Source organism: Sorex fumeus, unplaced genomic scaffold (assembly GCF_029834395.1).
Source record: "Sorex fumeus unplaced genomic scaffold, SorFum_2.1 ptg000008l, whole genome shotgun sequence".
In the NCBI taxonomy this organism is placed as follows: Eukaryota; Metazoa; Chordata; class Mammalia; order Eulipotyphla; family Soricidae; genus Sorex; species Sorex fumeus.
The window spans coordinates 81995629-82021269 of record NW_026606065.1 but is presented as its reverse complement, the minus strand read 5'-3'; the positions used below and the strand labels follow the sequence as shown (position 1 = coordinate 82021269).

General features: G+C 39.7%; 1 protein-coding gene across 1 annotated transcript in view; it reads left to right on the top strand.

Moving 5' to 3' along the window:
• LOC130018322 (phospholipid-transporting ATPase IB-like) overlaps nt 1–25641 on the top strand; it is a 187596-nt gene that overhangs the window by 149760 nt on the left and 12195 nt on the right. The window contains exons 26-28 of the mRNA XM_056109025.1: nt 1833–1943; nt 12191–12265; nt 15212–15334. Of these exons, the coding sequence (XP_055965000.1) occupies nt 1833–1943; nt 12191–12265; nt 15212–15334 (309 nt within the window). The remainder of the gene's footprint in view (nt 1–1832; nt 1944–12190; nt 12266–15211; nt 15335–25641) is intronic.

Here is a 25641-nt window from a genome sequence, read left to right as displayed (position 1 = left end):
TATCAGTATAAACTTTGTGCATAACACTTTCTTTTATTTTCTATAGTAAATCCTTTGCTTCCTATTTCCTGATTTCTCTTTCTCCCCCCTCCCTCTTTCTATTTTTCTCTCTCCCCCTCTCTTCTTCTTTCCCTCCCTCCTCCCTCCCTCCTCCCTCCCTCCTCCTCCTCCCTCCTCTTCCTCCTCCTCCTCCCTTCCTCCCTCCCTCCCTCCCTCCCTCCCTCCCTTCCTTTCTTCCTTCCCTCCTTCCCTCCCTTCTTCCTTCCTTGCCCGGGCCACGCTCAGTGCTGGCCAGGGCTTACTCCTGGCTCTGTTCTCAGGGATCACTCCTGGAAGGTCCAGGGGACCATATATTGAACTATATGGAGCTCTGGGGATCAAACCCAGGTGCTCCCATGCAAGACAAGCACCCTACCCACTATATTATCTCTCCAGTCCCCAAATTATTGATATTTTAAATAATCCCAATAAACCAAACTTTGAATTAGAATTTCTTTCTGTTTTTCTCTCCTGCAGATAAATACTTGTGAAACTAAAAGCTAAGCAATAGGAATATGCTCTTTAATGAATCAAGTTTAATGTCAAGTTTTAGGTAAAAACTAAAAAACATATAAACTGCCTTACCTCACTTATCTTTGGCTTAGATATACATTTTATGATTCAGCCACTTCCTCTCCATCCTGTCTCATCATGCTTCAAATTATTAAATAGTATTTATTAAATATTAAATAATATTTATCATCAATTTGTTCGAGCGGGCACCAGTAATGTTTCCATTGTGAGACTTGTTGTTACTGCTTTTTGGCATATTGAATATGCCACGGAGAGCTTGCCAGGCTCTGCCATGCAGGCGGGATACTCTTGGTACCTTGCCGGGCTTTCCGAGAGTGATGGAGGAATCGAACCCCGGTTGGCCACGTGCAAGGTGAACGCCCTACCTGCTGTACTATTGCTCCAGCCCTGGTTAAATAGTATTTATTGGTAGAATTATTTTTTCTTTTGTGTGTATCAAGTTCTGCCATTTGAAATCAGTATTTAGTTTTAGGAGTCACTAAATTATTTTATTGCCTGATTTAGTGGAATTCCTTTCCAAATAGTCACAACTCAGAAATATTCGTTGATTGCTTAACATATCCTAGGCATATTTCTTTATGTCTGGGAATGATCGGTGAACAAAGTAGTCAATGGCATCTTCATTCAAGGAGACATACATGAATAGTAATTATAATAATAGTAATTATAATAAATAATAAAACCTACCTTTTGTTAGAAGGTGATCAAGCACTGTGCAAAAGAAAATAGAAGATGATAATGAGACTTAAAAATGCTTTTTAAGGTTACATATTCCTTCTCTTATTTTGATGTTTTCATTTGCTCATAGAAAATAGGAAACTGACTCATATAAGATTTTGTTGCTTATACTTTGTCAATAGGAAAATCACTGATGTAAATTAGGTTCTTATTTTCAATATGCTGTTTCTTTAATGAATAACTCTTGACTCCTTCTCGTGAGTAAGGGTCTACGTTTGTATTACATTAGATTCAGAACCTTCTACACGAGAAGTGAAAGCGCAGACAGCATTTTCTGAATAAACAGAAGCTATGCTTAATTTTTCTTTTTAATAGTAAGAGAAGTTAGTTTTGTGAAGCTCTAAGAAATGCTTCTGTAGTAAAAAGCCATGTCAATTTGCCTGAGAAATAGATTTCATTCCATTTACCTTTTGTGCTGTCGTTGCGACAGAGGGTTAAATACTTGGAAAATGACATTCTGTGTGTTTGTTACTGATGATAATAGGTTTGTTTTAACTTGTTTTGACTATTGTTTCTTTTAGTTTAGGTATTTGGAGAAGCTTTTGATGGTTCATGGAGTTTGGAACTATTTCCGTGTGACCAAATGCATACTATATAGTTTCTACAAGAACATTGTGTTATATATTATTGGGGTAAGGAAGAAGATAAACTCTTTCATTAATAAGTTAAGTCTTTTCCTTGACATCACGATTTGTATAGTTTCTTCATTGTCTCACTTAAAACATCATCCCTAATCCTACCTTAAGGTTTTGCTTACATATAGTGATTCTGTGAGAAGAAGTTCATGTCAATGAAACTATGTTATAATACACGGTGATTTATTGACATAACTACAAAAAATATCCTATTGGGAAATGGAATAAATTTCTACCCATTCTAGATGCTTCCAGTGGTGAGAGAAATCAGAATTACTTGAACTTATTTATCTGCTCTGCGACTTGGAGATATCCTAAAAAAATTTTGGCATGAAGCTATTCTTGCCTTCCAAACACTTCCAGGAATAGGAGAAGGTCTTATTTATAAAGATGCCCTCTCTTTACTTTTCTGTGGTTTTGGTTTATTTTGTGGGGCTGCACTCGGTGATGCTTAGAGGTTGCTTCTGACTCTGCACTCAGGAATCACTTCTGGTGGTGTTAGGGACCACATGGAATGCCAGGAATCAAACCTGGGTCAGCATGTTCAAGGCAAATGCTGTACCTGCTGTACTATCATTCCAGCCCCTCCTTTTGTATTTATGATCTTCTTATTATTAGCAGCTAAAATTGTAGAGAGAAAGTTTTTGATTTATCTCCACACAATAAATTCATATAGAAACATAATACTTATAAGCCATACATCATATGTGAAACATATATATGCCTTATATCATTTGTTTCTCTCCTGGGGCTTCTGGGCTGTGGCTTCCAGCTGTTACCACTACTGCTACTCATATCTGGTTCTAATTCTCATTTTGAACATGATAGAGTTCTATTCACCAAGATCACCTTTACACTGAAAATGAACCAAAAAAAGATGTCTCTAATTGCACTTTTCACAAAATACATGTTTAGCATGCATTTGTTGCTTCAGAAAAGACATGTTACCTTATTTATTTGTTTGTTTGTTTTTTTTGGGTCACATCTAGCAATGCTCAAGGGTTACTCTCTGCTCTCAGGAATTACTCCTGACAGTGTTTGGGGGACCATATGGGATGCCAGGGATCAAACCCATGTCAGCTGCATACAAGGCAAGTGCACTATCCACTGTACACTCTCTCTAGCTCCAAAGAATGTTTCTTTAGTTTGGGTTTTGAGAAGCCAGAAAGATAGTATAGGGGTTAAGTCACTTGCTTTGCACCTGGTTTGATCTTTAGCACTGCATATAGTTCCCTAAGCCCCTATAGATGTGATCTTTGAGCACAGAGCCAATAGTAAGCTCTGAATGCTGCCAAGTGTAGCCCAAAAAAGCAAAAAAAATTATCTATCTGCATAGGCCTCCAATTTGACTGTGGAAATATATTTTTAAATAATACAAATTCACAGGAAGTTGAAAAAATTATTTATAGAAGTCCCATAACCTTTTACTCAATTTCCCCTAAAGATAATACCTTATATAATGATAGGGAAATATCAACTGCTAATTGATACTGGCACAACCTACAGAGTTTATTTAAATTTCCACAGCTCTTGGAGAGTGGGGGTGGAGGGGCTCTATGCACTATATATGTGTGTGGACTCAAATAACCTTCAGAGCACTCATGAAACAGATCTTTTCCAAAAACAAAAAATCCTAATCTGTTCTATGCCACAAGACTTTCCTTCATGCTACTACCCCTTGATGTTCACACATTCTTAATCCTTGCAGTGACTAATCTGGTGTCTATTGTTATCATTTTGTTCACTTATTTAGGATGAATACAATTTTGGGACCCGATGAAAAATATACATTTAATTTTGAAAGAAACTTTGAAACTATTTTCCAGAGTGACCTTTCCACTTTTAATTTCATCAGCAAATTTATTATATTGTTCCTCTTGTACTTATCCCATATCTCTATTATGTACTGTTCATTCATTTTTAAGACATTTTCCCATCCTCTGTTGTTTTCTAGAAGTTTCCTCCATTTAAATTTTCCTCCATCTCAAAAGATTGAGCTTCACCTAAGGGACTGCTCTGACATAGAATTCAGATGGAAAGTCATGAAGATGTTCAATCAACTCAATGAAACAGTCAGACAGACAGCCAGTAATACCACAGAAAAAATCGACAAATTACGCGAAGAAATGAGAGCAGAAATGTCATGATTAAAAGATTCCGTAGATGAAATCAGAAACTCAGTCTCTTCTCTTAACAATAGAATGACCGCAGCTGAAGAGAGAATCAGTGAGCTCGAAGATCAGCTGCACCAAGCCAACACGCAACAACAAACAGTGGCAAGGGACCTCAAAATAGCTCTACAGAGAATCAGAGTCCTAGCAGATGATTCCAAGAGGAACAACATTAGAATCATGGGACTACCTGAACCTCAGGGAAATAATCCCAACGAAAAAAACACCGTCAAACAAATCATTGCTGAAAAATTCCCAGAGCTCCACAATGCAGCCATTCAGGTTCAAGGAGCCCGAAGGGTGCCAGCTAAAAGAGACCCCAACAAAAACACTCCAAGACATATCATAGTTAGAATGATCCATGCTGCCGATAGAGACACAATACTGCAAGCAGCAAGGGCAAAGAAGGAAATCACATACAAAGGAGCACCCCTTAGATTCACAGCAGACCTATCAGAGGAAACCCTGCAAGCCCGAAGGCAGTGGCAAGATATAGTCAAAAAACTCACTGAAATGAATGCTTCACCAAGAATACTCTATCGGGCTAAACTCTCACTCAAACTTGAAGGAATGGTACACTATTTTCTAGATAAACAGCAGCTCAGGAACTTCATAGACTCAAAACCAAACCTAAAACAAGGCATAAAGGGGCTATTATAAGACAAGACAAACCCTACAACCACAACAGACCCTTACAGAAAGATGACACAAAACCCCATAACCATACTCTCTCTCAATGTCAACAGTCTAAATTCACCATTTAAGAGACACTGAGTGGCAAAATGGATACAGAGACAGAACCCAACATTCTGCTGCCTACAAGAAACTCATCTCAACAGCCAGAGCAAACACAGACTCAAAGTCAAATTATGGAAAACAATCCTGCAAGCAAACAGCTCCTTCAAAAAAGATGGGGTGGCCATACTAGTATCCGATAACATTAATTTCACGTTGAAAAAGATTAGAAGGGACAGTGAAGGCTATTTTCTCTTCATCAAGGGATACGTACAACAGGAAGAAATCACTCTTAAATGTATACGCACCTAATGAGGGAACAGCTAAATATTTAAAACAACTGCTAACAGATTTTAAGGAGGACATTGCAAGCAACACAATAGTACTTGGAAACTTCAACATAGCCTTATCACCTCTGGATAGATCAACAAGAACAAAACCCAGCAAGGAATTATTGGCTTTGGAAGAAGAAATAGAAGAGAAAGGGCTTATGGACCTATACAGGGCTTTACACCCCAAAAAGAAAGAATACATATTCTTCTCCAGTGTGCACGGAACATTTTCCAAAATGGACCATGTGCTAGGACACAAAACATACCCCAACAGAATCAGGAAGATAGAATTAGTATCATCCATCTTTTCAGACCATGATGCACTGAGGATAGAAGTGAATCACACAAAGACACGGAGAACCAAATCAAACACCTGGAAATTAAACAACTTGATGCCGAACAACGAGTGGGTCAGGAACGAAGTCAAGGACGAAATTAAAAGATACCTGGAAACAAATGAGAATGAAGACACAAACTAGCAGAACTTATGGGATGCAGCGAAAGCTGTATTAAGGGGAAAATTTATAGCTCTGCAAGCATATCTTAGGTCGGTAGAAACGATGCACATAAACAACTTGACCTCACAGCTCAAGATCTTAGAAAAGGATCAACAGAAAGAGCCTAAATCAGGCAGAAGGAAAGAGATCATAAAAATTAGAGCAGAAATCAACGACATGGAAAACAAAGAAACAATCCGAAAGATCAATGAAACCAAGAGCTCGTTCTTTGAGAAAATAAATAAGATAGATAAACCACTAGCAACACTCACAAAGAAACAGAGAGAGAGCCCTAATAAATCGAATCAGAAATAAGAATGGGGGTATCACAACAGAAACTAAAGAAATTCAAGAGATCATCAGAGACTACGTTGAAAGTATGTATGCCACGAAACACGAGAACCTAGAAGAAATGGATAAATTCCTGGATTCCTATCATCTCCCAAAGCTGAATCAAGAAGATATAGAGTACCTGAATAGACCATTCACATCAAGGAAATTGAAACTGTAATCAAAAGTCTTCCCAAAAACAAAAGCCCAAGCCCAGATGGATTTACTAGCGAATTTTTCCAAACATTTAAAGAGGACCTATTGCCAATTCTTCTCAAGCTTTTCCAGGAAATTGAAAAAACAGAAACTCTCCCAAACAGTTTCTATGAAGCCCATATCTCTCTAATACCAAAAGGAAACAAAGACACCACAAGAAAAGAAAACTACAGGCTGATATCCCTGATGAACACGGATTAAAAGATTCTCAACAAAATACTAGCCAATAGAATTCAACAACTCATCAAAAAGATCATACATCATGACCAAGTGGGATTCATCCCAGGGATGCAAGGATGGTTCAACATTCGGAAATCAATCAACATAATCCATCATATCAACAAAAGAAAAGATAAAAATCATATGATCATATCAATAGATGCAGAGAAAGCATTTGACAAGATCCAGCACCCATTCATGATGAAAACCCTTGCCAAAATGGGGATAGAGGGGACTTTCCTCAATATCGTTAAAGCCATCTACCACAAACCTACAGCAAACATCATCCTCAATGGGGAAAAACTGAGACCCTTCCCCCTAAGGTCAGGGATGAGACAAGGATGCCCACTCTCTCCACTACTGTTCAATATAGTACTGGAAGTACTTGCAATAGCGATTAGGCAAGAAAAAGATAATAAGGGCATCCAGATAGGGAAAGAAGAAATTAAGCTCTCACTATTCGCTGATGATATGATACTATACTTAGAGAACCCTAAAACCTCTACCAAGAAACTCCTAGAAACAATAGGCTTGTATAGTAAAGTGGCAGGCTATAAAATCAATACCCAAAAATCCATGGCTTTCCTATGCGCATATAGTGAAATAGAAGAAAGTGACATGAAGAAAACAATCCCATTCACAATTGTGCCCCAGAAAATCAAGTACCTGGGAATCAGCTTAACTAAGGAAGTAAAGGACCTGTACAAAGAAAACTACAAAAAGCTACTTCAGGAAATAAAAGAGGACACGAGGAAATGGAAAAATATCCCCTGTTCATGGATGGGGAGAATCAAAATTATCAAAATGGCAATACTTCCCAAAGCACTGTACAAATTCAATGTAATCCCTATAAGGATACCCATGACATTCTTCAAAGAAATGGAGCAAACACTCCTGAAATTTATATGGAACAATAACTCCCCACGAATAACTGAAGCAATTCTTGGGAAAAAGAAAATGGGAGGAATCAACCTCCCTAACTTCAAACTCTACTACAAGGCAGTAATAATTTAAACAGCATGGTACTGGAACAAAGGCAGAGCTGCAGACCAATGTAACAGAGTTGAATATACTGACATTTCCTCCCAATCATATAATCATCTAATCTTTGATAAGGGGGCAAGAAAAGTGAAATGGAGCAGGGAAAGCCTCTTTAATAAACTGTGCTGGCAAAACTGGATGGCTACATGCAAAAAAGTGGGCTCAGAACTCTGCCTAACACCATACACAAAAGTAAGATCGAAATGGATTTATGACCTCAACATCAGACCAGAATCCATAATGTTTATTGAAGACAAAGTTGGCAAAACTCTCCATGATATTGAAGCTAATGGTATCTTCAAAGATGTCACGCCACTGACCGAGCAAGTGAAAACAGAGATAGACAAATGGGACTATCTTAAACTAAGAAGCTTCTGCACCTCAAAAGAAACAGTGACCAATATACAAAGACAGCCTACAGAATGGGAAAGGATATTCACCAAATACACATCCGACAAGGGGTTGATATCAAGTTATACAAGGTACTGGTTGAACGCCACAAGAAGAAATCACCCAACCCCATCAAAAAAATGGGGCGAGGAAATGAACAGAAACTTTCTCAATGAAGAAATCCAAATGGCAAAAAGGCACATGAGAAAATGCTCTACATCACTAATCATCAGAGAGATGCAGATCAAAACAACGAGATATCATTTCACACCACAGAGACTGGCCCACATCCACAAGAACAAAAGGAACAGGTGCTGGCGCAGATGTGGCGAGAAAGGGACCCTCCTTCACTGCTGGTGGGAATGCCGGCTGGTCCAACCCTTTTGGAAAACAGTATGGAAGATTCTCAAAAAATTAGAATTTGATCTCCCATTTGACCCAGCTATAGCACTCCTGGGGATATATCCCAGAGAGGCAAAAAGGTATAGTCGAAGTGACATCTGCAATTGTTTGTTCATTGCAGCACTCTTTATAATAGCCAGAATCTGGAAAAAACCTGAGTGCCCGAGAACAGATGACTGGTTAAAGAAACTTTGGTACATTTACACAATGGAGTACTATGTAGCTGTTAGAAAAGATGAAGTTATGAAATTTACATACAAGTGGTACTACATGGAAAGTATCATGTTAAGTGAAATGAGTCAGAAAGAGCAGGATAGACACAGAAAGATTGCATTCATCTGGGGAACATAAAGCAACAAAAAGGGAGACTAACACCCAGGAATGGCTGAGATTAGTACCAGGAATTTTGCTCCATGACTTGAAGGCCAGCCACACGTGCTAGGTGAAAAGGAAGCTCAGATAGAGAAGAGAGCACTAAATAAAGGGTGTTGTGAGGACCCTACCAGGGTAGGAGAAGCATGCTAAAAGTAGTCTATAGACCAAACATGATTGCCACTCAATGCCTCTCTTGCAAAACACAGTACCCAAAAGAAGAGAGAGAGAGAACAAGGGGGAATGCCCTGCCACAGAGGCAGGGTGGGACGGGGGGCTGGGGCTGGGGGGGATGCTGGGACCCGTGGTGGTGGAGGATGGGCACTGGTGGAGGGATGGGTACTTGATCATTGTATAACTGAAACCCAAGCACAGAAATTTATAAGTCTATAACTGTACCTCATGGTGTTTCACTAATAAAAAAAAAGATCGAGCTTTTCAATCATTCACAGATGCTGTTATTATGTTGCTCAGATTTTCTACTGAGCTTTTAGCTTTTGTCAACTACCATACTTTCATTTTTGTCATTTATTATTGTAGTTTTCTCAGTTCAGCTCTCAAATTTTCTTGTGCATTGCCATCTTCTTTGAGCTCATTAGATAACCTTACCATGGCGTCACTAAATTCTCTGAGGATTTACAGAGTTGGTTGGTACTGGTTGCATGGTAAATAATGCTGAAATAAACATGGGAGTGCAAACATCTCTTTGATTCTTTCTTTGAATATTTTAAAGTAATTACCAAGGAATGGGTTAACCAGTGCTTATTGAATCTTTATTTCCAATCTTTTTCTAGAATCTACATCAAAATTTTCATGTAGTTGCACTCATTTACATTTCCACCAATACTATATGATAAAAAGTTCCATTGTCTTCACATTCTCTCCAACACTGTTGTCTTTTGCATAATATTCATCTCATATAGTATGGTAATATCATTATTGTTTTTATTTGCATTTTATGAAAAGTAAGATGCTGAGCATCTTTTCATGTGCCCATTGAGCATGTTTATCACATTTTTTAAAAAATTTTATTGAATCACCGTCAGATAGTTATAAGCTTTCATGTTTGGGTTACAATCACAAAATGATCAAACACCCATCCCTCCACCAGTGCACATCCCCCACCACCAATATACCTGGCATACCCCCTCTTTCTCACCCTCCCTCTCCCTCCATGGCAGACATGGTTCCCCATGATCTCTCTCTACTTTTGGGCATTATGGTTTGCAATACAGATCCCGAGACATTATCATGTTTTGACCATGTTTTGATCATATTTTGAAGAAAAATCTATTCATATTTTCTGCTCAGAAATTTTTGTTGTTTGTTTTTGTCTGGGGGGGTGCATACCTGGAGATGCTCAGGACTTACTCCTGGATCTTCACTCAGGAATCATTCCTGGTGGTGCTCGGGGGACCACATGAAATTCCAGGGATTGAACCTGGGTTGGCTGCTTGCAAGGCAAATGCTCTGTACTATCTCTCTCCCCATATTTTAATTGGGTTGTTTTTTGTTGAGTTTTATGAGTTTGTTGTGCATTTTTATATTATTTGCCAAATGTATGATGTAGAAATATCTTCCCCCATTCAATCAAATTTTTTCATTTTAATAATCTTTTCTTTAACTATGCAGAAGCTTCTTAGTTTGATGTAGTTCTACTTTATTTTTCTTTTAGTTTTCTTATGTTTGAAGTGAGTCTTCAAACACATCATAGTTTATGTTTCTTTTATATATTTATGGTTTTAGGTCTTATATATGACTTTAAACCACTTTGAATTAGTTTTTGTATAAGGTATTAGAGGTCTAGTTTCATTGTTTTCAATGTGGATCTTCCGATTTGCTAACAACATTTATAGAAGAAATTTTTCTTGTTCCAGTCCATGTTTTTGACTCCTTTGTCATAAATTATTTGCTCAAGCGTGTGATTTTATTCTAGGTTCTCAGTTCTGTTCTATCTTTATTACTGATGCTGTTTTGAATACTATCACTTCAAAATATAGTTTGAAGCTAGGGGATATTAAATTCCATTTTGCTAGAATTACCTGGTTCTAAGCTACTGACCTTGGGAAATGAGACTAGATTTGAAGTATTTTGTGTCTTCCAACACCTGGTGTGTGTGAGATCCACAAAACAATCTTGTTATGTAAGGTTGATTCCTATCTTTGATTAAGTTTAACTAATTGAATCACCAAGATGCTACCAAGATGCTACTAAGCTTGACTTTTACTTCCTAAATATATTTTATTGTTATATACAACTCATTTTAGGAAATATTTGAGGCATATTTTAAAATTAGTTATGTCTGATAACCTTGCTTAAGTAACAAAAATACCTCCTCTCAATGGTATCAATTGGCCTTGTAAGGATAATTCTTTTGTGTATTACTTTGCAAGTTGAAATTCCTATTGAGAAACCAGGCTTAACGAGCATCTCCATAGTTCACATGGTGGTGAGAGTTAGGAAGATATAGAATTGGGTTGTAAACCCTAATATTTCTGACTGCAGGTTGTATACACATAAAGACCAGCTATTATAGTTGCAAAAATAGGATTGAGATTTCTGTCTACAGGATGTTTTTTTTAAAAATTTGTATCATTAATTCTATGTGGAGTTCTATGCTTAAGGATAGGACACATTTTAACTCATCACTGTAAACATATAGGCTGATGATAGTGGACTGTGACTCTTATGGGCCTGAGTTTCAGGCCATTTAATAGCCTCAGCTGTTGAATTGCCTCAATGAATATCTCAATCTCTTGATCTTAGTTGCTATGACTCTTAAATACATGTAAGAGCAGTAATAATAATAATAATATTCTGTAATATTGTTGAGAGAATTAAATGCAATACAGCAACAGCACAGGGGCTGGGAGAGAGAACAGGGGTCAGAGGTACATGCCTTCCATTCATGTAACCCTGATTTTACCTCCAGCATCCATGGTCCCCCAGAGCACAACGAAAGTGTCCCTGGTGGATCCCAACATCACAGACCCAAGCAACATTGCAATCTTGGCTCCTAGTACTAAACCGTTTGATCTAGTTAACTGAATATCACTGTGAGTGGCTCAGAGTCTCCTACTCATTTCCTCTGAGACCTCCTCCCACACTGCAAAACTAAAGTAATAGCACACTGCCTAGTATACTAGGTTCCTAGTATATTATGCTTATTGATTGAATCAAATAGCTGATAAAGAATGTTTGTGATAACTGTACCCAGATATGACACAATCACCCCCAGTTATTTGTTTTGAAATTTATTTGAAAGTGGTCGTATTTGGCAAAAAAGTCATATTTGGTATACATATTATAATGTATAAAGTAGATATTTCAAAAATCAGAAATGTGATATTTAAAATTTATAGTTATGGTAGAATAATTATATAAGGCCTCCTTAGTAATTATTTTTCTAGTAGTTCTACCAATGAGGTATTCCATCTTCTGTCCTCTTTTAATATCTGTCTATATTTTTCAACCTTTAACATAGGAATATATTTAGGTCAACATCAATATAACCCTTCATTTAATTTTCTTCTCTTCAGCTTTGGTTTATCTTTGTCAGTGGATTTTCTGGGCAGGCTCTGTTTGAACGCTGGTGCATCAGCTTGTACAATGTGGTAAGCATTCTTCTTCTCTGATAGCAGGTTGGACTTCAGTAATGTTCTGCTACTTATGTCTGGAAGCGACCAAAGTCAGTAGTTATACACATAGCTGGCAATACAAATACAATTTTAAGGTTTTTGTTGCTGTGACAAATCTTGTAGGACCTTTAACTTCTCACATGTATATTCAATCACGTGACTACATGAAATTTATACCCAATACATTTCAACAATATATCTGATTTCTCTTTGTTGTTGCCTGTACTTTTTTTTTATTTCTTTAAATCAAGGAAAATTTGCTAGGCTGCTTAAGTTCATCCCATAATATATATAATTCATGTTTATTAAATTTGTGTATTTATAATTTCATGACTTTTAAAACCTTCAGGTAGAATGTTTGTCCTTATGGAAACATATCATGACATATCTATGCTAAATGATACATTTTAAAATAAATAATTCCTATTAAAATTTTTGTGGAATTTTCTAAAAGTAAATAATTCTATACTTAACTTATTCTAAAGTCATAACATAAGAGAAAATTAAGCAGTATGGTAAATGGCTTGTTAAATGCATGATATTTAAATTTTGTTTTATTTTCTTTGTATTATTATTCCACTGGGCTGGAGCTATAGCACAGCGGGTGGAGCATTTGCTTTGCACGTGGCCAACCTGGGTTTGATTCCTCCACCCCTCTCGAAGAGCCTGGCAAGCTACCGAGAGTATCTCGCCTGCACAGCAAAGCCTAGCAAGCTCCCCATAGCGTATTCGATATGCCAAAAACAGTAACAACAAGTCTCACAATTTGTTGTGAGACATTACTGGTGCCCGCTTGAGCAAATCCATGAACAACGGGAGGATAGTGCTACAGTGCTACAGTGCTATTATTCCACTATAAGGACTGTAAAACTTGGGAAACCTTGCAAAATAAACTAGGCTCCCAGAAAGTGGATCATGATTCCTCTCCTAATCTGAATTATTATAATCACTCTGTGCTCCAACTCCTAAAATTGTGCCTTCTACGAATTCAAATTGTGAGACATACCACATCAAAAGACACTGGGAAGCAGTTACTGAGTGTCCAGTATTATAGAAATGTCTCCTGCTATGCATACTGACAATTGTGTACACTGATGGTTTTTCAACTGCTGGTTGACAAAAATATTATTATTGTCACTTAACACGTGGTTGCCCTGACTTATGTAGTAGAGTGGAGCAGGGCAGTGCTCACAAAATACTGTTACAAACAATAGTTTTTATTTATGCCTTTTTGGTCCACAAAATATTTCTCCAATGTTTATTTGCCTGCGGATATAAAAAAGACTAGGAAGTCTTTTATGGGGGTGGGTGGGAGTACACCTGGGGATCCTCAGGGGTTACTCCTGGCTCTGCATTCGGGATTACTCCTCTCAGGGCTCAGGAGACCATATCGGATACTGGGGATTGAACCCAGCTCAGCTGTGTGCAAAGCAAGTGTCTCACCTGCTAAATTATTACTTCAGCCCCATAGAAGTTTTTGATAGCACTTCTCAGTTTCCAATGAACAGCCCAGGCGCTACTGTACTCCTAAGCGCTGTTGTTTATTTCTCTCTCCTTCTCCTTCCTTCACTTCTTTAATGCTTACTCTCCACTTTTGCCCCATATGATATATTGGCTATTTTAATAAGGTTCCCTCAGTGACAAGGTACAGAAGTTAAAAAATCATTATTATTATTACGTTTTGGGGGCACACCTAGAGGTGCTCAGGGCTTGCTCCTAGCTCTGCACTCAGGGGTCACTCTGGCAGGCAATAGGAACCATAGAGAGTGCCAGAGATTGAACCCGGGTTGGCAACATTCAGGGCAAATGTGCTACAGCAAGTTTTGTACTATCACTCTGGCTCCCAGGTCCAGGTCATGCATTTTTCATTTACTACAGCTGCTGACAAAGTAGCTGTTCAACAAGTAATCAAAGGACAAATGAATGGGAGAGATAAGCTCTTTTTCTGATGATAAGAATCAAGATAAAGAATTATTGTAATTTTAAAAATTAATCTAGCTTTTGGGCTGGAGTGATAGCACAGCAGGTAGGGCGTTTGCCTTGCACACGGCCAACCCAGGTTCGATTCCTCTGCCTCTCTCTGAGAGCCCGGCAAGCTACCAAGAGTATCTTGCCCACAGGGCAGAGTCTGGCAAGCTCCCCGTGACGTATTTGATATGCCAAACACTAACAAAAGTCTCACAATGGTGATGTTACTGGGCCTACTTGAGCAAATCGATGAACAACAGGACAGTGACAGTGATAGTGACAATCTAGCATCTCCTTTACAGTGTTTACTGACACCTACCAAGGGCCAAATGCCGGAAGTTACTATACTATAAGTCTAAGTATACTATACTGTACTGTACTATACGATACTATAGTACCATTAGCTCAAGTACACACTTAAAGCTCTTTCTTTTCCTCTCTCTCTCTCTCTCTCCCTCTCTCTTTATTTTTGGGTCATACCAATTGGTACTCAGGGCTTACTCCTATCTCTGTGTTCAGGGATCACTCTTGGTGTATTTGAGGGACCATATGGGATACCAGGAGTCAAACTGGGATCAACAGTATGCAAGCCCTACCTGCTGTATTATTGCTCTCACTCCTTAAAACTTTCTCAAAAAAATTAAAGTTAACAGGAATTATATATTATTGCTTTATATTTGTAATGCGACCACAACCTGCCCATAACCAGGATGCCAACATTCTTTCATTATTATCCTAAAAGACCCTTCCTCCTTCACTCCCTATCCCATGTACCTACATATACCCCCTCAGTTCAGAGATCAATTTTAGGTTGCTTCTATTGAAGTTTACCTAATCTTTGACTTTGTCTTTATACTCTGTGTGTGAGTGACATCATCTGGTATTTGTCTTTCTGACTCACTTCACTTAGCAGGAATGATTTGTCCCATGTAATGAATCTTATTTTCTTTGTAGGTTTTTACTTCATTACCACCTTTGAGCCTGGGGATCTTTGAAAAGTGTTGTAGTATGAAGAAATTGCTCAAGTATCCACAACTCTACAAAATGTCTCAGGAAGCACAAATTTTCAATACAAAGGTAAACAAAAAACTTGTTCCATGGCTTTCTATCCATGTTTCAAAGGTTCCATTGGAATGGTTCCATCCTTAAAGAGTGTATTTAAAAAACGCAAGAATGCACCCACAAACCATAACTTCGCTTCTTTCAGGGAACTGAAAGAGAACTGAGGTTCAAACTAGGTTATGTGGGAGAGACAAAAGTTGAGGAAAAAAAAGAAAGAAAGGTCCCACATATGGAAATGCAGGATATATGTTGTATAGAAAAGTCTGATGGGTAACTTAGTTCTATGTTTTATTCTGTTGGAATGGATTCTTCCAGGGATCATAGGATCTGAGATTGACTGAGACAGTCAAAAGAATTTTGCATATTGAGAGTAAGACCATCCCCAGATCTTTCTTTCTAAAGCTTTTCAAAAAGCAGATACATGGAAAGCAGCAACATCCTTGTAAAAGTATGAGACTCATTCAAAATTTTTACCTTTTAAAAATTTCACCTTCACTGGAAAATAACATTATAGATGAAGCTGATAGAAAATGTTTATGACTTTACTGTTACCTATGGTCTCCAATTGTTCTGTCAATTGTTGATAGTAACTGTGGTTATATATTCCATTCCCTTTGACATTCTAGCATTTTTACCTTCAATATTTTGAAGTTGTTATTGAGAAAATGTGATCTGTATAGTCTCTTGTTGAATCATGTTTTCATCATAAAGTGGCCTGGCATTCTTGGTAAGATTGTTTTATTGGAAATATACTTTATCTGATGATAATATAATATTTTCAATATTTTTACTTAAAAACTAGTGCATCAGGAGCCTGAGCAATAGTATAGCAGGTAGGGCATTTGCCTTGCATGTGGCCAAGCCGGGTTCAATCCCCTGCACCACATATAGTTCCCCTAACCGTAATTGTTATCCCTGAACACAGAGCCAGGAGTAAGCCCTGAATACTGTGGTGTGGCCCCCCCAAACTAAAATTTACATAATAATCTGCTACTCATGTAGTATGTGGAATTGCTTCATTACCCAATTTGATAATGCCTGATTTAATAAAGAATACTTAAGGCCTTTAATTTAAGCTGCTTATTGGTATATACATGTCTATATACAAACAGTTTTGAGGGGTCATGTCCAGCAGTATGTAGAGTTTATTCCTAGCTCTGTGCTCAGCAGTCATTGCTAGTTGCTCAGAGGATTTAACTCTTGTCAGTTGTGTCAGGGTAAGCATACATACTATTTCTCTGGCCCATTTCTATACATTTTTATTTGTCAAAACTTTATTGAATTTAGGTCTGTTTTATGAATGCGTTATTAGGTTTCATCTGGTGTAGTCCATTTTTCAATTGTTTTGTTTTCAAGACTACTTAAGCAGTGTTTATTTGCCATTGATTAATTTTTCTTCTAAAATGCTGAACCTGTGCTCCTTTCTGGTCTATTTTTTTTCTTGTCCAGTGCAATTTTTAATCTGTAAAATTGTATTTTCTTTGGGTATCTTTACATCTCTGAGTTCCCATGTATACTTCTTAACATAATAACTGACACTATAGTTGTCTACAAAGTCTTCTGTATTTTTTCTGTAATAAATTTGGATTGATTTACATACCAACCCATTAGGGCTGGTATCTTACTGCTTCTTTTGTATGCCTGATACTCTAAATTGAATAACAGATAACATGAGTTTTTCCAAAGTGAGTGCTGGATTTTTTTTTCTATTGCTCTAAATTTTTTTAGTTTAATTTTATTTATTTATTTTTAATGAATCACCATGAGGTACAGTTACAGACTTACAAACTTTTGTTATTACGTTTCAGTCATACAACGATAGAGTACCCATCCCTCCACCTGTGCCCATTTTCCACCACCAATGTTCCCAGTATCTCTCCTGCCACCCACTCCCCTTCCCACTCCCTGCCTCTGTGGTAGGTACATTTACCTCTTAATCTTTCTCTGCTTTGGGTGTTATGGTTTGCAATGCAGGTACTAAGAAGCCCTTGTGTTTGGTCCATAGTCTATTTTCAGCATGCATCTCCCATCCTGAGCAATCCCTCTAAGCATCATTTATGTAGTAGTCCCTTCTGTATCCCAGCTGCCTTTTCCCCCAGCATGTGAGACTGGCTTTCAAGCTGTGGAGAGATCCTATCGGCCCTTATCTCGACTATCCTTAGGTGTTTGTCTCCTGTTATATTTTATATTCCACAAATAAGTTTGTCTCCTATTATATTTATATTCCACAAATAAGTGCAATCATTCTATGTTTGTTCCTCTCTTTCAGATTCATTTCACTTAGCATGATACTCTCCATGTCCATCCATTTATATGCAAAATTCATGATTTTATCTTTTCTAACAGCTGCATAGTATTCCATTGCATAGATATACCAGGTTTTTCAACCAGTCATCTGTTCCTGTGCACTTGGGTTTTTTCTAAATTTTGGCTAATGTAAATAGTGCTGCAATAAACATACAGTGCAGATGTCATTTTTACTGTACTTTTTTGCATCTCCAAGATATATTCCCAAAAGTGGTATTTCTGGGTCAAATGGAGCTCAATTTCGAGTTTTTTGAGAAACACCCATATTGTTTTTCAAAAAGGTGCATTCCCACCAGCAATGAAGAAGAGTCCCCTTTTTTCCCTGCATCGATGCCAATTCTGGTTACCTTTGTTTTTTTTGGATGTATGTCAGTCTTTGTGGTGTGAGATGATATCTCGTTTTGATCTAAATCTCCCTGATGATTAGTGATGAAGAACATTATTTTCATTTGACTTTTGGCCATTCAAAATTCTACTTTGAGAAAGTTTCTGTTCATTTCATTGCCCTATTTTCTCATGGTATTGGATGTTTTGTTCTCGTAGAGTTCAACCAGTGCCTTTTATATCCTTAATATCAACCCCTTATAAGATGGAGATTTGGTCAATATCCTTTCCAATTCTGTGGACTGTATTTTTATTCTGTCCACTGTTTCTTTTGAAGTATAGAAGCTTCTTAGTTTAAGATAGTCCCATTTTTTTAATCTGTTTCCACTTGCTTGGTTAGTGGTATTTCATCTTTTATTTTTCTTTTGGGTCACACCCAGTGATGCTCAGGACTGACTCCTGACTCTGCACTCAGGAACCATCCCTGGTGGTACTCAGGGGACCATATGGGACACTGGGAATCGAACCCGGGTTGGTCACGTGCAAGGCAAACGCCCTACCCGCTGTGCTATTGCCCCAGCCCCGGCATTTCATCTTTGAAGATACCTTTAGCTTCAATGTTGTGGAGAGTTTTGATGACCTTTTCTTCAACGTCAGTAAAGAAGCAAACAGCACCCGGCCCAGACAAGGTCAGACCTGAACACCTGAAGAACCTGCCGTCAGTACTCATCAATACACTGGCTCGGCTCTTCACTCGCTACCTGTCTGAATGCAAGGTTCCATCTCAATGGAAAACCAGCAGGACCGTACTACTGTTCAAGAAGGGAGACATCCATGACATTGGCAACTATCGCCCGATCTGCCTATTGTCTGTCATCTACAAGTTGTTCACTCGAGTCATCCTGAATAGGATTGGCAGAACACTAGATGAAGGACAACCATGTGAGCAAGCAGGGTTCCGCAAAGGATTTAGCACCATCGACCATATCCACACGATAACCAAACTCATTGAGGTTTCTCGGGAGTTCAAGATGCCGCTCTGCTTAACGTTCATTGATTTAAAGAAGGCCTTTGATTCTGTTGAGACGGAAGCGGTCATTGAAGCCCTAGCCAATCAGGGCATTCAAGCCCAATACATCAGGATCCTCCGTGAGCTGTATTGCGGATTCACTACCAGGATCTCACCATTCTACAAAGAAGTGATCGTTGATGTCAAGAGAGGGGTGCGGCACGGTGATACCATTTCACCAAAACTCTTCAGTGCCACCCTCGAGAACATCATGCGACGACTGGAATGGGAAGGAATGGGAGTGAAGATAGATGGTCGGCAACTACACCACCTCCGCTTTGCTGATGACATTGTTTTAATAACACCAAACATCAGCCAAGCGGCTCAAATGCTGGCCGACTTTGACCGTGAGTGTGGAAAGGTAGGACTACAGCTGAATCTTACGAAGACAATGTTTATGAGAAACAGCCTTGTTCCTGACGCCCCATTCGCTCTCAATGGAACGACCATCTCCGAATGCAACAGCTATGTGTACCTAGGTCGAGAGGTCAACATGACAAATGACCTGGCACCCGAGCTGCGCAGGAGGAAGAGAGCGGCTTGGAACGCCTTCAAGAACGTCGAAGAAATAGCTAAGAGGACGAAGAACCTCCGGCTCCGGGCACATCTCTTTGATTCCACTGTTCTTCCTGCATTAACATATGCCTCAGAGACCTGGGCCCTACGCAAACAAGATGAGAACGCCATTCAGGTCTCCCAAAGAAGAATAGAAAGAGCTATGCTTGGAATATCACGTTTCACTCAAATGAGAGAACGAATCCGGAGTTCTGACATCCGTCGACGATCAAGGATCAGGGACGCTGTCTCATTTGCCAAGGTGTCGAAAATCAGATGGGCTGGTCACGTAATGAGATTTAAAGACGACCGTTGGACTAGAGCTGTTACTGATTGGATTCCACGGGATGTCAAGAGACCGCGTGGCCGCCCACCTACCAGATGGTCAGACTTCTTTGTCAAGATCATGAACGATCGGTTTGAGGCCCTCCATGTTCCCGGAGCGAAGAGATGCCATTGGGCTACACTAGCACGCAACAGGGACAAATGGAGACGTTACTGGCGCCCGCTCAAGCAAATCGACGACTAACGGGAAGTTAAGTGATTAAGTGATTAAGTGATTTCTTCAACGTACCTTATGGATTCTGTTCTGATGTTGAGGTCTTTAATCCATTTAGATCTGACTTTTGTGCATGGTGTTAAGTAGAGGTTTGAGCCCATTTTTTTGCATGTAGCTGTCCAGTTTTGGCAGCACCATTTGTTAAAAAGGCTTTCCTTGCTCCACATCACATTTCTTGCTCCCTTATCAAAGATTAGGTAATCATATATTGAGGCTGTGTGTCAATATATTCAAAACTGTTCCATTGGTCAGTGGCTCTGCCTTTGTTCCAATACCATGCTGTTTTAATTATTACCTTTGTAGTACAGTTTGGGGTTGGGGAAGGTGATGCCTACCATCATTTTTTCCCCCAAGAATTGCTTTAGCTATTCATGGGGGCTTAATAATAAATAAACACTCCTTATAAATTTCAGGAGTGTTTGATCAATTTCTTTTTTTAATTTAACGTAGGAGTACTGCTATTTATTCAGCCACTAGCTTTTAGCTGATTGAATTGGGCATGAACTCCATCTTACTTTTTTTTTCATTTTTTATAATTTTATTTATTGAATCACCGTGAGAGCAGTTACAAAGCTTTTGGGTTTAAGTCTCTATCATATAATGAAACACCTGTACCTTTGCCAGTGCCCATTCTCCACCACCAGAAAAGCCTGTATACCCCTATCCCACACCCTCCCCCTACCTGTGGGGCAGATGATTTCCACGTCACTCTCTCTCTACTTTGATCACATTCAATATTTTGACACCAGACCCACCATTATTATTTGGGATTTTACCCCAACACTCAGATCTGCTGAAAAGGCAACAGTAGACAATTTGTTTTCTATTGCTGGTTATGAATAACATATGATGTCGCGTGGCTGCAGGGTGGCCGCGTGATTTTGAAATTCTGAAATTTTAACAATTAAATCTGAGGGATTTATGCCAAAACCTTCTGGGTTCTGAGATTTGTTCCTGAGTCTCTTGAATCATGGCCATTAAGCATCTTGATCAGGAGCCAGAAAGGCCGTTCATGGCAGTGACTTGGGGTCTCGGGATGGGGAGGACAGGGCCGGCTCCACTCCCATCCCATGAGGCCCTGTATGTCTCATCACTGAGGGACCAAACCTGACTGCCCAATGGCCTCTGGAGGATGGTGGCCACCAAGCCGCCTAGGGGGAGCAGGCAGAGGGACAACACCTTTTCCCCCCTGGGGCGACCTGGCAACAGTAACCTACTGCTGGGTCCGGACACATTTCTGCCAAATGTCACTGGGTTCCAAGATTTGTTTCTTAGTCTCTGGGATCATGATCATTAAGCAGCTTGATCAGGAGCTAGAGAGGCCATTCATGGGTGGCAACTCGGGGTCTCATTGGGGTGGGGAGGAAAGGGCTGGCTCCACCCCCATTCTGTGAGGCCCCACGTGTCTCATCACTGAGGGCCCAAACCTGACTGTCCAATGGTCTCTGGAGGATGGCAGCCACTGAGCCACATAGGGGAGCAGGAGTGACAGCATCCTTTCACCCTTGGGGCGGCCTGGTGACAGTAACCTACTGCGGGGTCAGGACGCATTTCTGCCAAAAGCCACTGGATTTTGAGATTTGTTTCTGAGTCTCTGGGATCATGGCCATTAAGCAGCTTGATCAGGAGCCAGAGAGGCCATTCATGGGCAGCGAATAGGGGTCTCGTTGGGATGGGGAGGAAAGGGCCAGCTCCACTCCCATCCTGTGAGGCCCCACATGTCTCATCACTGTGGGACTAAACCTGACTGTCCAGTGGCGTCTAGAGGATAACAGCCACCGAGCCGCCAGGGGGAACAGGCCAAGGCACGAGACTTGTTCCCACCTGGAGTGGCCCAGCGCTGGTAACCTACTCCAAGGACTGGACGCATTTCTGCCAAAAGCCATTGGGTTTTGAGATTTGTTTCTGAGTCTCTGGGATCATGGCCATTAAGCAGTTCAATCAGGAACCAGAGAGGACATGCCTCCAATTATATAGCTGAACCAGAGGTGGTTTGTGGGTATGTCTCCCACATACCAAACTTTTGGCCATTTACTTTCTTGGTAAACTCTGCCCCAAGTTTTTGAGGTCTGGCCAAAGGCACAACAGCAATTTTGGGGTATCTGGAAGTCTGAAGGCACCATCAGACTGCTTATGCACTCGCCTCACAGGTACAGATTGACCTGTTGGCAACACCATACCTCCATTGATCAATTTCTTGAAGAATGTCATGGATATCCTTATAGGGATCACATTGAATCTGTATAATGCTTTGGGGAGTATTGCCATTTTGACAATGTTAATTCTCCCAATCCATTAGCAGGGGAGGTGTTTTTATTTCCTCGTGTCCTCTTTCATTTCTTGAAGTAGTATTTTGTAGTTTTCTTTGTTCAGGTTCTTTACCCTCTTAGGTAAGCTGATTCTGAGGTACTTAATTTTCTGAATAATGATTTCGATTAAGATTGTTTTTTTCATATCGCTATTTTTCTCTCTCATTATTTGCATATAGGAAAGCCATGGACTTTCGGGTATTGATTTTATAGCCTGAGACTTTACTACACAAGTCTATTACTTCTAGGAGCTTCTCGGTTCTCTTAGTATCATGTCATCTTCAAATAGTGAGAGCTTGATTTCCTCCTTTTCTATCTGGATGCCCTTAATATCTTTTTTTTTTTTTGCCTAACTGCAAGAATTTCCAGTACTATATTGAATAGATGTGGTAAGACTGTGCATTCTTATCTTGTCTCTGGTCTTAGATGGAAGACTTTTAGTTTTTCCCCATTGAGAATAATGCTTGCCAGAGGCTTGTGGTAGATGGCTTTGACAATATTGAGAAAAGTTCCTTGAATGACCATTTTGCTGAGAGTTTTCATCATTTAAATGGGTGTTGGATCTTATCAAATGCTTTCTCTGCATCTATTGATATGATCATATGTTTTTTATCTTTTGTTTATTGATATTATAGATTATGTTGATTTACTTGGCAATGTTAAACCATCCTTGCATCCCTGTGATAAATTCTACTTGGTCATGGTGTATAATCTTTTCGATTGGTCGATGGATTCTATTTGCTAATATTTTTGTTGAGGATCTTTGCATCTATGTTCATCAGGAATATCTGCCTTTCACAAATCACAATCACAAATCATCCTGTTATTCGTCAATTGCCTCGAGCAGGCCCCAGTAACGTCTCCTTCATCCTAGCCCTGAGATTATATTCAAGGCTCTTTAGGAGAATGAGACCAATCATTGTTACTGGTATTTGGCATATTGGGTATGCCACGGGGAGTTTGCCAGACACTGCCATGTGGGCAGGCTACATTCGGTAGCCTGCCAGTTTGTCCAAAGTAGCAATGAGATAATAAGATGTCATAATAAGATATCCGGGAGCTGGTTTTTATAGTCTCTGAGTCTTGGACGTTGATGGGATTACACGGCACCAGGGGGCCAGTTGGTGGGTGTGATCCCCGCCTACTGGAATTTGGAGGATCTGGGTGAAGGATGCTCGGCCCCAATCTGAGTAGGCTTGGAGATCTCGGCCCTGGAACCCGCGTGGCTTTGTCCCTCTGCCAGTACCTTCATGTGTGCAGAGAGTGGTCTCAGCATGGTGGTGGCTGGTCCTGGAGGTCTTCGGCTGCCGGAGCCCTGGTTGGGGCAGGGAGGAAAGCTCAACCCGCTCCCCTCCAAGGGGCCCCGGCGAGGACAGCCAGGCACGGGGGCAGGAGATTGCACTGTTCTCTTCCGGGAGCTGGTTTGTATATTCTCTGAGTCTTGGCCGTTGATGGGATTACATGGCACCAGGGGGCCAGTTGGTGGGTGTGACCCCCGCCTACTGGAATTTGAAGGATCTGGGTGGAAGATACTCGGCCCCAATCCGAGTAGGCTTGGAGATCTCAGCCCTGGAACCCGCGTAATTTTCTGCCTGTAATTTTCTTTTTTTGGTGGTCTCTCTGTCTGTTTTTGGTATTAGGGTAATATGTGACTCATAGAAACTGTTTTGGAGTGTTTCTGTTTCTTCAGTTTTCTGGAAAAGCTTGAAAAATATGGCAATAGGTCATTTTTAAATATTTGAAAGAATTCACTAGTGAATCCATCTGGACCTGGGCTTTAGTTTTTGGGAATACTTTTATTACTTTTTCAATTTACTTGATAAATTGAAATCTCCCAAATCTTCTTGGGAGATTATAGGAATCCAGGAATTTATCTATTTCTTCTAGGTTCTCTTATTTTGTAGCATATAAGTTTTCAAAATAATCTTTGATGATCTTATGAATTTCTTTGGTTTCTGTTGTGATGCCGCCATTTTCATTTCCTATTCAGTTTATTAGGGTTCTCTCTTTCTCTTTATTTGGAGGCTTGCTAGGGGTTTATCAACTGTTTATTTTCGCAAAGAACCAATGATTGGTTTCATTGATCTTTAGGATTGTTTTTGGGTTTCCATGTCATTAATTTCTGCTCTAAGTTTTATTATTTCTTTCCTTCTGCCTGGTTTGGACTCCTTTTGTTGGTCATTTTCTAAGATCTTAAGCTGTGATGTCAAATTATTTATGTAGGCCCTTTCTTTCTTCCTGAGAAATGCTTGCAGAGCTATAAATTTTACCCATAGCATTGCTTTTGCTGTGTCCCACAAGTTTTGGTAACTCGTGTCTTCATTCTCATTTGTTTCCAGGAATATTTTGATTTCTTCCTTGATTTCCTCTCTGACCCACTCATTGTTCAGCATTGAGTTGTTTAATTTCCAGGTGTTTGTTTTGGGTCACACCCGGCTTTGCACAGGGGTTACTCCTGGCTCATGCAGTTAGGAATTACTCCTGGAGGTGCTCAGGGGACCATATTGGATGCTGGAAATTGAACCCAGGTTGGCTGCGCACAAGGCAAACACCCTACCGGCTGTGCTATCACTCCAGCCCCTCCAGGTGTTTGATTTGATTCTCAGTTTCTGTGTGTGATTAACTTCTATCTTCAGTGTATCATGGTCTGAAAAGAGAGTTGATGCAATTTCTATCTTCCTTATTCTATTGAGGTATGTTTTGTGACCCAGCATATGGTTTATCTTGGAAAATGCTCCATGTGCACTAGAAAAGAATGTGTATTTGGTTCTTGGGGGATGAAAAGCCCTGTATACATCTATTAGCCCTCTCTTCCATTTCTTTCTTCAAACCCAGTACTTCCTTGCTAAGTTTTAGTCTTGTTGATATATCAAGAGGTGATAGGGTGGTGGTGAAGTCTCTGACTATGATTGTGTTGCTACCAATGTCCTCCTTGAAGTCTATTAGCAGTTGTTTTAAGTATTTTGCTGACCCCTCATTGGGTGCGTATATGTCTAGGAGTGTGATTTCTTCCTGGTTTACATATACCTTGATTATTAAAAAATAGCTTTTGCTGTCCCTTTTAATGCTTTTAGGCTTGAAATCTATGTTGGCAGATACTGGTGTGGCCATCCCGGCTCTTTTGAGGGAGTTGTTTGTTTGAAGGTTTGTTTTCCATCCTTTGATTTTGAGTCTGTGTTGCTCTGACTGTTCAAATGTG